This window comes from Myxocyprinus asiaticus, chromosome 5 (genome assembly GCF_019703515.2).
Source record: "Myxocyprinus asiaticus isolate MX2 ecotype Aquarium Trade chromosome 5, UBuf_Myxa_2, whole genome shotgun sequence".
Lineage (NCBI taxonomy): Eukaryota > Metazoa > Chordata > Actinopteri > Cypriniformes > Catostomidae > Myxocyprinus > Myxocyprinus asiaticus.
In genome coordinates this window covers 54292411-54308485 of record NC_059348.1, presented here as the reverse complement: position 1 = coordinate 54308485, position 16075 = coordinate 54292411, and the positions used below count along the sequence as shown (strand labels likewise).

At 37.8% G+C, this 16075-nt stretch overlaps 1 protein-coding gene across 4 annotated transcripts in view; it reads right to left on the bottom strand.

The window, feature by feature from the left end:
* The window catches only part of LOC127441340 (ran-binding protein 3-like), a 38460-nt gene extending 22611 nt beyond the window's left edge, over window positions 1-15849 (bottom strand). For 3 of the 4 annotated variants that reach the window (XM_051698646.1, XM_051698647.1, XM_051698650.1), the window contains exons 1-6: window positions 15810-15849; window positions 8917-8972; window positions 6596-6632; window positions 5303-5389; window positions 5099-5170; window positions 1148-1213 (exon numbers count right to left, since the gene is read on the bottom strand). In XM_051698646.1, coding sequence (XP_051554606.1) covers window positions 1148-1213; window positions 5099-5170; window positions 5303-5389; window positions 6596-6632; window positions 8917-8972; window positions 15810-15831 — 340 coding nt within the window. In that variant the 5' untranslated portion in view covers window positions 15832-15849. Of the gene's footprint in view, window positions 1-1147; window positions 1214-5098; window positions 5171-5302; window positions 5390-6595; window positions 6633-8916; window positions 8973-15335; window positions 15361-15809 lie in introns of those variants that run through there. The other variant, XM_051698649.1, reaches the window with a different exon arrangement.
* Between the last annotated feature and the right edge of the window lie 226 nt (window positions 15850-16075).

Sequence of the window (16075 nt, the reverse complement as noted above, 5' to 3'; positions counted from 1 at the left end):
ACATTACAAATGTAATTGTTGTTTTTGTTTTTTTAAAGAAATTATAACATTTCTTCTTCCCTGAGGTAAAAACAATAAAACAATGCACTTCTTTTGGGATTTTATGTTTTTTAGATTTTACTTATAAATTTCTCAATTTCACCATTTATTAGCATATGCAAATAAGAACATTTATTATCAAAAAGAATAATAACATGACTTGAAAATCATGTCATGACAATAATAGCCAGTAGGTGGCTGTAGTGTTCTATGCAGCCACCTTTTGTTTGGTAATTCTAAATTTTATCACAAGTTATGCATTTGGATATGTCAAAGTTTAGCTTTTTTTTTCTCCAGAAAGATGCAGTGTGTGTGTCTCTGTATGTGTGTGTTGTGTTCTGAATTCTGGTTGTGTTAGTCTTACCCATTCATTTCTGGGTTTGTGCGTGCGTGTGTACAGGTTTCACTATATTTGTGAGCGCCACATTTTCTGAAATATCCACTAATATTGTGAAACTTTTTGACAACCCAGTAGTGAGGACATTTTAGGTGGTCCTCACTAGTAACAAAGGCCCATAAACTGGCCAAATCATGTTTAGCTTTAAATATACTGATGTGCACAGGTCTCTGTGAGGGTTAGGTTTAGGGAATATACAATAGTATTAGCCTGCTATGAAATCAATGGAAGTCTATGAGATGTCCTCACTTATATAGATAGACAAACCTGTGTGTGTGTGTGTGTGTGTGTGTGTGTGTGTGTGTGTGTGTGTGTGTCATTTATGCGTGTGCATCCTGCAACATGGCTGATTTGTACAGATATTATTTGACAAAATAAAAAACTGCTGTGTGTTATAGTGTCACCAGTGTGTGTGTTGTGCACTCAGCATGCTGTATAGTCTCACCCTTTAATTTCTGTGCATGTTTGTTCTGTCTTGTGGCTGATTTATAGATTGCATTTGACAAATAAGGAAAAATCGCTCTGTTTTTTAGTCTTTCCCATTCATTTCCTATGGTCAGTCAATTTAGATTTGACTTCCAATTTTTTTGTGTGTTCAGATGGCAAGTGGAGAAAAAGGCACCAAGTCTTGTACCACTCAGATAGAGGAAACCATTTTTATTACATGGTCATAACGTATTGCATATGTGTGCAGGAATGAGTTGATCTTACCTGCGCTGGGGGCCTGACCATGAATAAGAGTTGGAGGCTTCAACCTAAACCCAACAGGCTTCTCTTCTGAAACAGACAAACAGAAGCATAAACATTAAAGATACTAAACCAGATATCTCTTACGCAACACTAGATCAAGTCTCCCACATAAAACAAACACACAAAGTTCATTCCCTTGAACACAACACTGACTTGGAAACGGATCAGTGAACTGCCAACTGGAAATCGCAGAATGTGCTTTGTCGAAAAAAACAGCGAGTGTGTTCAGAATTATGTGAACAGTATGCATATTTTCTGTGTGTGTGTATGCAGTACCAATAGTGAAGAGGAAATCTGGCTCCAACTTAACCAAATCAAAATTTTTGCAATCCACTCTCTTCATGGCTGTGGAAAATCTGATTGCATGACGAGACAAACTATAAAAGGGTCACAGACACAGCGTCCTAAAATTTGACACCACTGTTTTCCATGAATGTACTGTATGGTAGAAGATACAGTGTGTGTAGGCAATTAATTTCCTTTTGTGGTTTGACAGCTTGCATAAAGCCAAGGCTGTAGAGAAATTAATAATAAACGCATGTTCACACACCAGATTCATCGATGTCACTTTGTTCATTCTGTGGATGTTCGCATATCCCTGTAAATTTTAATTTTGAAATCATCAGATTCTAACCTGAAGAAACGTGAAAAGCGTCCAGTAAGGACAGAATCAAAAAAAGTCACAATATTCGTAAAAAATTCTAGTCGCTAATTATTTTTATTAGTAGTAATAATAGTCATTTTTATCATTCTTGTGGAAATGTTAAAGTAATTTTCCAGGTTCAATACAAGTTAAGCTCAATTGACGGCATTTGTGGCATAATGATGATTGCCACAAAAAATTAATTTTGACTCGTCCCTCCTTTTCTTTATAAAAAAAAAATGGAAGTCACTTACAATGGAAGTCAATGGGGCAAATTTTTAGAGGGGTTAAAAGGCAGAAATGTGAAGCTGATAATTTTCTAAAAACACGCATTAATTCTTCCGTTAAAATTTTATTGAATTCTGCATTTTTAGAGCTGTTAAGTTGTTTATATCATCGTTTTTTTAGCACTTTAGGGTTCAAAGCATTATGTCGTCATAGCAACGAAGATGTTAAATTGGATACAACTTTAAACAGAAAAGGTAAGTGATTTTATCATACTAAAAGCAGGTGAATATGCATATTTGTTTACGTCTTGTGTAGGGATGCACCGTTGTATCAGCTGCCGATATGTATCGGCCAATTATTGACCAATTTAAAATCATCTGCATATTGATTATAAGCATGAAAATGCGATAAGAAAAAACTGTAGTGGAATAAAAAATAAAAAAAATAAATAAATAAAAAAAACTAGTAAACTAGTGACTAGTAAATTTTAGATTTTACTCGCAAGACTTTTTTTTTTCTCCCCAATTTGGAATGCCCAATTCCCAATGCGCTCGAAGTCCACGTGGTGGCGTAGTGACTTGCTTCAATCCGGGTGGCGGAGGACGAATCTCAGTTGCCTCCACGTCTGAGACCGTCAATCCGCGCATCTTAACGCGTGGCTTGTTGAGCGCGTTACCGCGGAGACATAGCGCGTGTGGAGGCTTCACGCTATTCTCCGCGGCATCCATGCACAACTCACCACGCGCCCCACAGAGAGTGAGAACCACATTATAGCGACCACGAGGAGGTTACCCCATGTGACTGTACCCTCCATAGCAACCGGGCCACTTTGGTTGCTTAGGAGACTTGGCTGGGTGGTAGTCAGCGTCAATACTCGCTGAGCTACCCAGGCCCCGTACTCACCAGACTTTTGACAAAATGTAAGTGTCATGCAACTGAAAACTAAAAAAGATATTATATATAATATCGTTATATATATAATATAGGGATAATACTGGTATCGGTATCGGGTCCGATACCACGCTCATATACTGGTACTCGTAAAAATGCTCCGATACCATCTGACGTACGAATGTCATTACGTAAACATTCAGCTTACAGATTAAATCAAGTCATGTCCTAGTGAGATTATTTAACAGCAAAAGCTGCGATTTATTGAGATAAATATATGTTTGCACGTGCAGCGTTTTAAATGTGAGTGCTTGTGAATGTGTTTAGCCGGTGTTGTGCAGACACAGAGACACAAACTGCTCTACCTTTAAAGATCCTTGGCTCATACACGGAAAACACTATTATGAGCATCGCATACTCTGTTTGCAGCAGATGACAGCAAACAGAGCGCTCATTCACTTTTTAGCACGAGTCATATACAGACTACATATTTATTTAAATAGTAGCCTTTTGCAGTTTAACAATTACTGTGATTCACATAGCGACCGGCTTTTCCGGATTGGGAATCTGCCATGATTACGTCAGAGCTCCTTGGTCTAACAACACAGAAACACTTCAAAATAAAAGCTCAATTTAAATGAAAAAAGCATGACAGAAATAGATCACTACTGTATAGTTATGTAATATTCACTGTAATACTACTACTAATAATAATAAATCAATAGTAACTATTATATTTAAGCAATATCTCACATCTGTGATGCTCTATTAAGTTTTTATTTATTTAAACACAATTTTGATGATAAAATTGAAATAAATTGCTAATACTGAGTTCAGAAAAAAACAAAAACAAACAGGTATAGGCGAGTAAAAATTTTTTATATATATATATATATATATATATATATATATATATATATATCTATCTATCTATCTCTCGGTACTAGTACTCGTTCTCAAAAAAATAGTATCGGGACATCCCTAATATATATATATATATATATATATATATATATATATATATATATATATATATAAAAATCATATTTCATATATATTCGTTTTCATTTATATGATTTCACGCAATATAGTATGCGAGAATGTACATTTTATTTTCATATTTTGCTTTTGATCCTTTTAATCACATTTTAACTTATGTACAAATGTACAACTTTCATATTTTATCAATTTATATGATGTCATGAAATTGCATTTACAATAATGATTCAAGCTGTTGTCGCTGTTTGAAATTTCATACAAATTTTTAACAAAATATTCACGAGGATGGAAGGGAATGAAAATAGAAACCATAATTATATTATAAAATAATAATTGTGCTACTATATCAAAACTACTATGCAAAAAAAAAAAAAAAAAAAAATTTTTTTTTTACCAAACCCTTGCATAGATGCGGCACAAGCCTATTTGTTAAATTCTTTAATAATTTCAGTGAAGATCTGAAGTTACAATATTTCACAATGCATGATTGTGCGATTCAAATATTTATGTATTTACACATTATTTAAATTACTACATTTTAATACATTATGTAACATGTTTGTTTATATGCACTTGTGTGATTTACTTTGATAAGTATAACAAGCGGTAAATTGGTACTGTCTCTTTAAGAGAACAGCTGCTCCACTAACAAGTGTTTATGGTTCAATGAGCGCAGCACACATTAACGAGAGACAAGTTGCACGGTGGGTTTTCCCTCATCCATGCAATGCATGATTAGAATTAATGTTTCATCTTTTTGATCACCAACCAACTGTAAATAATAGAAAGGATTTTAAGAGACATGAAATGAAAGAGCTCTTCTTTGTCACTACACAATTTAATCTCTGACGAGTAAAATCTGAATATATACTTGCCAGTGGCTAATAAAATACATATTTTAGTTGCATTATATGAAGTTTGGTTGCATATGCGAGTGATTTACTCACTATGTAGAAGGCTGGCAGGTCTAAAACAATCCTCCAAATGTTGCATATTAAACATCAAAATTGTTCTGAGTAGCTGTGACTTTGTCAACATTTTCGCTTTGAGCGAGGACCGAAATCTAGCTTTTTTCAGGTTAAACTAAACTTGACAGCAGGTTTAAATCCAAGGGTACAGCTGCTCAATTAATAACAATGGCTGGTTCTTACCTGGCTCAGAATCGGAATTACCAGTTGGAGACTGGCATAAACTTGGGGGCATAAAGATATTATTCTTGGGAACTGCAGCAGGAGAAAAAGACATAGAGAGAGGATCAGATGGGAGAGTAAAACTTTCAGTTAGCTTACAAAAACGATGTGAAATCAAACACTTGGCATCCACACGAACAGTGACATGGATTAGTGTGAATTCACCTGAATGTGACGGGGGGAACTGGGTCAGAGATGAGGTCCTCTCTCGCTTTACAGGGGGACAGTACTCGCCATCATCCCGATCCGAATCTGGAAGGGGGAGGAAACAATCAAATCCATAGACCAATCAGAAACTAAAGCCAAAATACCTGTATGACTGAAGTAATGAGAGATAGACAGTCGTGTCAGAATTATTGCAGTTATGAGATGGACTGCTGATTCAACTCTGAGCTATTTACATCCATGGACTCCAAAACTGTTGCTATGGCAATGCTCATTGAGCCAAAACAGATCCATGTGCAGCTTTTGGTTGGCAAAATACTTCAGTGCTACATTAATACACAACTAGATGTTCTTGCTAAATGTCTGCAAGAAAGCACATCAGGTAACTCAGAGGGCAACAGTTCAAAGAGGGAGTGGGCAGGGTGTGTGGGGTCCAGAGTGATTCTACCTGCACGTTTCCACACTCTGGAGACGTACAGGTGTTGGAGGGAGGGCAGGGGGCACCAATAATCCTCTCAGCAGTCCTGACTGTCCGTTGTAGTTTCCTTCTGTCTGATTTGGTGGCTGAACCAAACCAGACAGATATAGATGTACACAGGACAGACTCAATGATGGCTGAGTAGAACTGAGTCAACAGCTCCTGTGGCAGGTTGAACTTCCTCAGCTGGAGAAGGAAGTACAACCTCTGCTGAGCCTTCTTCACAATGGAGTCTATGTGGGTGTCCCACTTCAGGTCCTGTGAGATGGTAGTGCCCAGGAACCTGAATGACTCCACTGCTGCCACAGTGCTGTTCAGGATGGTGAGTGGGGTCAATGTTGGGGTGCTCCTCCTAAATCCACCATCATCACCACTGTTTTGAGCATGTTCAGCTCCAGGTTGTTGTGACCGCACCAGACAGCCAGCTGTTTAACCTCCCATCTGTATGCAGACTTGTCACCGTCGCGGATGAAGCCGATGACCATGGTGTCCTCTGCAAACTTCAAGAGCTTGACAGAGGGGTCTTTTGCAGTGCAGTCATTCGTGTACAGAGAGAAGAGCAGTGGAGAGAGAACGCATCCCTGAGGAGCTAATAGTGAGGGTCCCGGACGTGTTTCCCCAGTCTCACTAGCTATTATATGGATTATTCTGTTTTTATAATGACATCACAACAGTCAAATGGAGGAATTCGTAAAATTCATAGTTTCCGACTTGTAATTAAAAATTTGACAAAGACATGAAGTTCATATTTATGGACATTCTGACAAGACGTGAACATAGCGTTAAGAGTCTAAATGCAAAGCACGCAAACTCACCGTCTCCATCCTCCGCACTCGACCCATCTGCAGATCTCTGGAACAGATGAAAAATATATATATATATATATATTTTACAAATGGTCAAAACAAAGCTGGACTACATTACAGAGAAACACAGTCAACTAGAAAACAACAACTTTTTTGGACCCAATTTTCAAATAATTTCTTAAGCATCCTGTTGAGATGCTATATTTAGTTTCATTTGCTTCTTGGAAACATGCTTCAAATTTTTGAAATCATGTTTTCTCTCACTACCAGCTAGGGATGTGCAAAACTACATTAATGTCAAAATCGACTAGTCCGTAAATAAAGCCCTAAATATATTTAGGCTGGACTTACTTCCACAAGAAACCAATCAGGTGTGTTTCTTAATAATAGTACATAGACACTAAGCACATCACCTCAATAGGATAACAGATAGGCTATTCAAAAAATAAATAAGTTTAATAACAATAACCTTTGTGTGCTCAAAACTGTCAAAGTCACCAAAACTGAGACTTACGTATTATATATGAAACAACGGGAACATTGCTCCAAGATGAAGTCTGATAGCAAAATAGTTTCGATTTTTCACAGACAAAACTGGCTTAATCATTCATCCGTCAACATATTTTTATTCAGAAACAAAAGCTACATGTTTAAAAGAGATTTGAGCGAAGCCTGTTGACGCCCGCCACAGGTGTCGGCGATGGATGGACAGCGATGCGTGAGAGATTAGAAAATATTGACTCTCATTCATCGTCCACCATTGGAGAGGGTTCTGGTCCGGGTCCATGCAGTGATCTTTGTCATTTATCTCGAGCTCGGTATTCCTCGCCAAAAATAAGATAAAAATTGATGGCCGGATTTTCGCTTCTTCAATACCAGATGAAGATTCTGCCCGACTCTGAGCTCACATCCTTGACATTCTGAGCAATAGTGACATTATCTTGACATATATTGCATTGTACTACAGCACTCGTTTTCCGTGACGTCACACACGCTAACAGTTTAGCGCCTGCAGCAAACAGCGTGAGGTGGCTACCGTCAGATTTATGAAAATAATGTTTATACTATACTTATTTATACTAATTGTAATGGTATTTGTGATATTAAAAAAAATTAGACAACAATAATTCCAATTTTAACAAGCTGTCTTAAATAAAAAAATAAAAAAACTTTTTTCCCCAATTTGGAATGCCCAATTCCCAATGCGCTCTAAGTCCTCGTGGTGGCGTAGTGACTCGCCTCAATCTGGGTGGCGGAGGACGAATCTCAGTTGCCTCCACATCTGAGACTGTCAATCCATGCATCTTATCACGTGGCTTGTTGAGTGCGTTACCGCGGAGACGTAGCGCATGCGGAGGCTTCACGCTATTCTCCATGGCATCCACCGAGAGCGAGAACCACATTATAGCAACCACGAGGAGGTTACCCCATGTGACTCTACCCACCCTAGCAACGGGCCAATTTGGTTGCTTAGGAGACCTGGCTGGAGTCACTCAGCACACCCTGAATTCGAACTCTCGACTCCAGCGGCGGTAGTCAGCGTCAATACTCGCTAAGCTACCAAGGCCCCCCTTAAATTTTAAAATTAAAAAACCTTTTCATTATTTTTCACTAATCGACTAGTCAACAACTGACTTCTTCGCATTCTTGCACATTCCTATTACCAGTCAATCTAACCAGCGGAGTTAGTGGATTTACTTGGTGTTGGGTGATAAATTCACGTCCCGCCTTTACGTTTAATTAAAAAAAAAATTTTTTTTATTGTAATAAAATGCAAACCTATGCACTTCCTAGATTAATTATTTACCAAGAAGATTTTTTTTTGTTTTACTAACCATATAATAGTCTCAGATTGTTATTATAAGTAGCTGACATCTTCATCAACAACCGTTCAGTGGGGGTGTAATGCTGCTGTAAAAACTTAAACTCTTACAGATTTAAGGTCATGTTCTAGAAAGATATGCGAGAACTTTCAGATGTCAACAGTATCTAGTTTAGCCTAGGTTTCCGGTTAAGACTGAAATGGGAGTATGGAAATCATTTTTGATCATGTCGTTTTTTAAAGGCTTAGTTCACCCAATAATGAAAATTCTACCATCAATTCCTTACCCTCCAATTAAATATGAATAAATGACTTCTTAAGATGTATGATGCATACATACACCTTAAGAAGTATGCCAATTAATCATCACAATCATGAAAGCCCTAATCCAGACAATCAATCGTCATAGTTGCAATTATTTGCTTGACAATTAAACATCAGCCAAACTGTGTCAGCCCTAGTACATTTTTGGGTAACTTATTCCTTTAAATAGTTGAAGCAGACAAACCTTCTGTGCTTTGTCCTTTTGAAACACAAACACTGGAGGAGCTATAGCAGGCTTCTCTGCAAAAGAGAAAATGGAGAAAAAAAAATTAGAAGGAAATCCATCTCGCAATCCCGTTATATTTCTCTGCAATCCAAAGGTACTCAAATTTGCATTTCAACACTTCACATCTAAGTTTTTATTTAACACAAACATCCAAAGTACAGCTAAATAAATGAGTTATTTTCTTAAAACTGAAAAGGATATGACACAAACTGATAAGACCAACAGCATTCATAGGAAATGTTGTTCTTTTATTAATACATTAGTTTGACTAGAAAAAGGCTTTGACAAACTCTCAAATACCCAAGACATAACACAATCTACAGTCAAAGCGAACAACATCTAAATGACACCAACTGGATCAAGTCTGCAGGATTTTAGTACGGTAATAGGCCGACTATACCAGGCCGATTGATTGACCAATATTTGGCCATTTTGACATTCATAATGAGCTGATTGACAGTTCCTCCTAATATTAATTCCAAAAATCTATGGACATAATACTGTATTTTATAAAACAGATAGCAGTCCCAGACTGCTGATTGGTCAAGCTATGCTAAAACATACAATAAAGTAATAGTTAGTGTTTACTGACACCAATACCACATGCAGACTGTATTTAACTGGTGGTTTAATAATCACACTAGGACATATCACTATTTTAATTTGATTAATTGTCCATTTAAGTGTAAAGAGAGTAACGGCATGCGCTCAAATAAGCGTGTGAGCATTTAAAAGCAGCCGTCTGTCAGTCAGAATTATTATCTAATAATTTAATTAAAATCGTGGTATGTCCTAGTGTGATTATTAAGCCATGAAAGCCATGCAATCTGAGTCTGTATGAGTTGCATGCTTTAAAATGAAAGTGTGAAGCAGATCGCTTATACACTGGAAACACTAAAACATCGAGAATCATTCCCATTGTACGAGATGACAGAGCAGAGCACTAATCTGCTGTGAAGCGCATATTACATGTAGACTATATATTTATATAATTAAATAACAGCATTTGTGCTTTAACGACCACACTGGGCCTTGTAGCACACTGTATATCTGTCAGAAGTGCTCCATCAAAACCACACGTCAAAATAAAAGCTCACGTCTTAATAAAAGCATGATTCAAAATAAAAGCTATACACCTGAAATTGAAGAAATTGCGACAGAAATAAATTACACCTGGATAGTAAAATGTAATAACTGTAATAATAATAAATAATGATTAATAAATAATAATAATAAAAATGAAGCAATACATCACAAGTTTATTTTACATTTATTTTAAATTTAAAAAACGCAATGGTTGAAAATGAATGTTCTATTTTTTACTTGTTAAAAGTTTTTCAAAGTTTTAAGAATTAATCTGATGCCATGGTGATGATGAAATTAAATTAAACTTTAAAACATGGAATTCTGGAAAAATAAATAAATTTAAAAAAAGGATTTGGGAAAAAATAAAACCGATTTCAACAAAGAACCTACTTAAAAAAAAAAACAACAACAAAAAAAACACATGGTAAGGAATACATATTTCATTGAGAAACACGAAGGAAACATGCATGTCTTTTAATGTATTATTTACATTGAAATGTAACTTTAAATAGGCTAAAGGAGTGTGTTCAATAGCACATTATCAAGGGGGGCCTGGGTAGCTCAGCGAGTAAAGACGCTGACTACCACACCTGGAGTCGCAAGTTCAAATCCAGGGCGTGCTGAGTGACACCAGTCAGGCTTCCCAAGCAACCGGTTGCTAGAGTGGGTAGAGTCACGTTGGGTTAACCTCCTCGTGGTCACTATAATGTGGTTCTCGCTCTCGGTGGGGCGTGTGGTGAGCTGTGCGTGGATGCAGCGGAGAATAGCACGTAGCCTTGCCACGTGCTAGGTCTCAGCAGTAACGCGCTCAACAAGCCACGTGATAAGATGCGCGGATTGACGGTCTCAGACGCGGAGGCAACTGAGATTCATCCTCCGCCACCCGGATTGAGCGAGTCACTACAACACCACGAGGACTTAAAGTGCATTGGTTATTGGGCATTCCAAATTGGGGAGAAAATCCCAACCCCCACCCCACCAAAAAAATAGCACATTACCAGATTAGCATATTTTTGCAGACGTATCGAAATTGGTATCGAGAATTGAGAAATTTCACTGGTATCAGTACCGACTTCTCAAATTTTGGTATCGTAACAACACTACTAGTAACTAGTGGTCAACCGAAATGGGGTTTTTTAATGGCCGATGCTGATATCCATAGAGCAGGGTGGCCGATATAATGCTAATATATCACACAATTTAATATAGTAAATAACAAACATAAAATTGCTAAAAATAGCAATTATAAACTCTTATTTAACACTATATTTACTCAATTTCACACAAAACAAAAAACTATTGTATTTTAAATGGTAGATAGCAGTTTCTTCAGATTTCTGTTTAGTCATCAAATTTTAATAATTTATTTGCACATGATGAAATTGTTAATATATTAGGAAGAAGGAAATAACGGTACACACAGTAGTCCAGCAACCATAGATGGCATGTCCATGTTAGCAATTGCATTTACTCAAAAAATATCAAATTAAACCAACTGTACATTCAACTGTGTTGAATAAAACATGAAAACAACATAATAGCATTGATCATGAATTTTATCACTTCAAAAAATGTCGTCGGCCACAGCGGCTTACTAGATGCCCTTCATTTTTTGACCACCAGATGGCAGTACATTGAACTGTGTACAGAAGCTTTGAGTAATGAACCCATTTTCAATACATTTGTATTGAAAGTAGGGCTGCAACTAACAATTATTTTGATAATCAATTAATCTAACAATTATTAGAACGATTATTCGGCGATTATTGCAACGATTAATCATTAGGTCTTAACTGATTATTCAGCTTGTGCCCCGACTTAAAAGGTTGTATTAAACGTGCTTACTAACAATAAAGAGGACAAAATCATCTTTTAAAAATACCTCTAAATGGCATTCACTGAATTAAAGGGAAAAAATATATTTGTTTAATTCAGTAAAGAAATTCCCTGCAAAAAAATCCTGTTATCAAGAGTTTGTCTTGTTTGCAGTATAGCTGTTAAAGTAAATGTACGTTGTTTTAAAGGAGTTTTAGATATTTATACTGGAAAACAAACAAAAACAAATCAAAAACGTATTTTGTTTCAGTGTATAATGGGGCGACGACTACCCTCTCTCACCTCTCTGTTCACTTCAATCCATCTTTAACTCACAAAAAAACTAACTCTTTCTTATTAATAAAGTTGTGAGCCATCACGTTATAATCTAGCTGCTTTAAGCGTGCGTGCTCGAGGGATGAGTGTCCCGTGACAGAGTGTGCATCAGCCGGGTGCCGTTTCAATCTCTCCCCTTTTAGATCGAGACATTCGCACAACTCGTAGAAGAGGCACTGACCGCACAGAGAAATGAGTTTCAGAGTTTGTAATTATTTACATGATCTGCTTCCGTATTATTTGAACTTTAATAGAACTATAATGCATTAAATATAACTGCATTTAAGATGTAATGCCGGGGTGTTTCCTTTAAAGAGCTCCAGCTTATTATTTTTGCATTATAATTCCCTCATACTTTGCGATCTACGTCACCTGAATCTGTTTGGAAAGTTTAGAGTGCACCTGTACTGTGATCTGTGTAATTCTTCCTCTCCTCAGTCAGAACTGCAGTGCCGCTCTCGCGCGTCATCGTTAAAGTTTAATGTGATCTCATGTTACGTTAAATGAGATCAAACGACTATTCGACAACGGAAATTTTGGTCGACAATTTTGTATTGTCGACTAATCGTTTCAGGCCTCGTTGCTTCACTTTACCATCACTCCTATGATGTGAAATTGCATATATCACTGCACAGAAATGACAGAGGCCCACTATTAGTCTAACCTTAGTTGACATGACCCAATAAATACATTTTTCCTTTACAAACCTTTGAGTAACTTGATCAGCTGAGGTTAGTAACCAGCCACTGCAAAGCATCTTCCTTCCCTAAACTGTGTTGTCAAAGACAATTTCAAAGACTTGAAGTGAAAGAGCCAAACATGAGAACCTTCTCACCCCTGACACATCGAAGAGGTTTAAAATTAACGTCATGCTTCGTAAATAAACAAAGACACATGATCTGGTTGACAGTGTCTGATATTTTTAGCTGCATTACTCTTAACAGAAACGAAAATACGCGGTAATAAAACATCATTCATAACTCCAATTCAGCAGTACAAAGCCTGTCAGATTGAATCTGAGGTGGTGTGGGCTGTGAACCAGGTCATGTGGGATTAAGGGATAGTCGCCCCTCGTTTATTTAAAAATAAGCAAAAATAGTTTACAGTGAGACACTTACAATGGAAGTGAATGGGGCCAGTCTATAAGAGCTAAAATACACACCGTTTCAAAAGTATAGCCACGAGACATAAATAATGTGTGTGTTCACATGATTTTAGGAAGATTAAATCAAGGATTAACTGGAGTTAGGACGTTACGTCACCATGACAACGAAGTTGCAATATTGGATACTTTACAAAGAAATGGTTAGTGGACGATTTTATCACATTACAATCAAGTTAGCATGTATAATGTTTATGTCTTGTGGCTATGCTTTTGAAACAGTGTGTATTTTAACATTTATATACTGACCGCACTCATTTGCATTGAAAGTGCCTCACTGTAACTGCCCGCTTTGACACAGTAACTTTTGCTTTTTCGTAAAAGAACAAGGGATGAGTTGAAATAATATTTGTAATAATCAAAATAATGCCACAAATGCTGTTGATTGAGCTTAACTTGTTTTGAACCAGGAGCATTACTTCTACTCATTATTTACTGAAAATCTTGCATGACAGCCGTGATCACAATCGACTTTTATTGTACGAAAAAGTTTAGACGTTCTGCTATCCACCTTTTCGCTGAACGTCGAAGTGTTCCACAATTCATAACAGAAGCCTATTTTTTTTTCCCGGTCTCTAGATTTTTCACACTAGTGTTTTAGTGTAAAATTTAGATATTTTGCAAGCTAAATTTGGGGGGAAACCAAATTAAAAAAACGTGGCTACAAAGTGCCGACACTACAGAGTCACAAATACCGCCTTTTGACAGTACGGCCTAGATGACATTAAGGCATGACCCATGGTTAGTCTCGTTAATGCAATTAACTACTTTGAGTTGTTCTGACAACCAACAACTGCACAAGTTGAACATGAGCTCATTTCTACTCCAACTAACATTTAAAATGGTTGTGTTCTCTGTCTGGATCGCTCGTTTCGGAAGTTTTACATTGCTGAGTACGTAGATCGGAACCATCGGCAATCAGAATCATTATGACACCACCTAGTGGTTGGTCAGGAGAACTGTGAATAAATAACTCTTTATGTGTTCCATGGAAAAACGTCATATGGCGGGTTTTGAAAGACATGAGGGTGAATATATGATGACAATTTTCAATTCTGTGAGATAGCAGAACTAAGACTCCAAATTGCATTTCCACACCACTAATGAGTGCAGTATACCCATGCACAGGTGCATCTGTAAACATCTGCCTTTCCCAAACAAATCACAATATTTCTATCCCCATGCACATCACTGTAATTAGGTCAATGGTTGTGGGCCTTGTGGCATCCAATGCACACACACGAGGAGTGATCTCACCACGCAGGGCTGCTATCCTGGAGGACATTAGAGTCCTAAAAAGAGGGAAATCATGTGTGCATGGGGTTGCATTTCACCCCGGAACACGAGGAGAGTGGGCGGGCCTGCTTTAGCATAGACAGCGGGCCCGAGTATAGCCACACGCCGCTTGAACAACACCGACAAGCGGCTAGCCGAGGGAAGCAGCACCGCTAACTGTTCCGACCTCTCATTCCCTACTGTGAGATCTGATCCGGGCATTAATCGAAATGCATCGAAATGTTTCAAGTCGAGTTCCTCGCCTAAAACACGAGTTGACCAACTCGCCACCCCACCGACTTGGCATTTGCTTTCGTTTTTGTATTTCAGCTACATTTATAAGCACCAGTGCATGGGACAATCTCCCTATAGAAGATGGAAAAAGACTATTAAATCACACTTCAACTGCAAATATCACCGATCCTGGCTGACCAGCTGAAGACAAACGTCTAAGCTCGAATGAAAGCCTATTAACATGCACGAGCATCGATTATAATAAAGCAAAGCACAATGCAAGCACAACGCAGTCCAATACACTGCTTAAAACACAACACTGTCTAGTTAAAATATCTAAATAGCATGCAAATTATGCCAAATAAAGCTCAATATGCAGTCAAAATGGTCTGAGATATCATGTGTAGGGTTATTACACAGACTGGCTGTTAACGAACATGACCCAGATATGATATCACCCCTTAAACACCTTTGAACATTATTTATCAAGTGCACGGAGTGTTCTAGCCGTCAAAATGACCACATAAACACAGACAGACGTTTTGCCTCCAGCCTCAATGTAACATCCGTAGGCCATGATTAAAACCTTTCACGTATTAAAATAAGTCGTGCAATCATATGCACACAGTAAAACTCAACATGCAACACATTACTCGATGTTTTTGCTGTTTTTAAACTGTGCACGCGCATGTGCGTGTTGCACGCGAGAGCATTGGGGCAAGCGCGTGCGTTTCCACCCGCCTAAAAATAAAAAAGAGAAACACACAGAGGCCGGTGGTTAGCCTGTTAGCAACACACACCCCGCTTCAGAGCTGTTTATAAACTCACACCGTGTCATAAACGCGCGTGATACTCTAAACAACACAAACATGAAGTGTACGAACAACAGCGGCGGTGTATTCGCGTTGTTGTACGCGTTTTGTGAATTCACACGGTCGCTTACCTTCGTTCGCCAAGTCCGCCATTTTACTTCTCCGCGCACACCCACAATGCACCGCTTCGCAAGTGACTGTATTTCCAACACGCTCTCACGGCGAAATCGTCAGGATTCGTACGACTTTTCTAAATTTGGCTAATTCGTATGATATCGTGCGACTGTACTCGTGTTACATGTTCGAAAGTCCACACTTTTAACCCTTGTGCGTCAGTTTAAAAAAGTTACAAACAAAAATGTCTGCCAAAACTGCCATAATAATATTATATATTAAT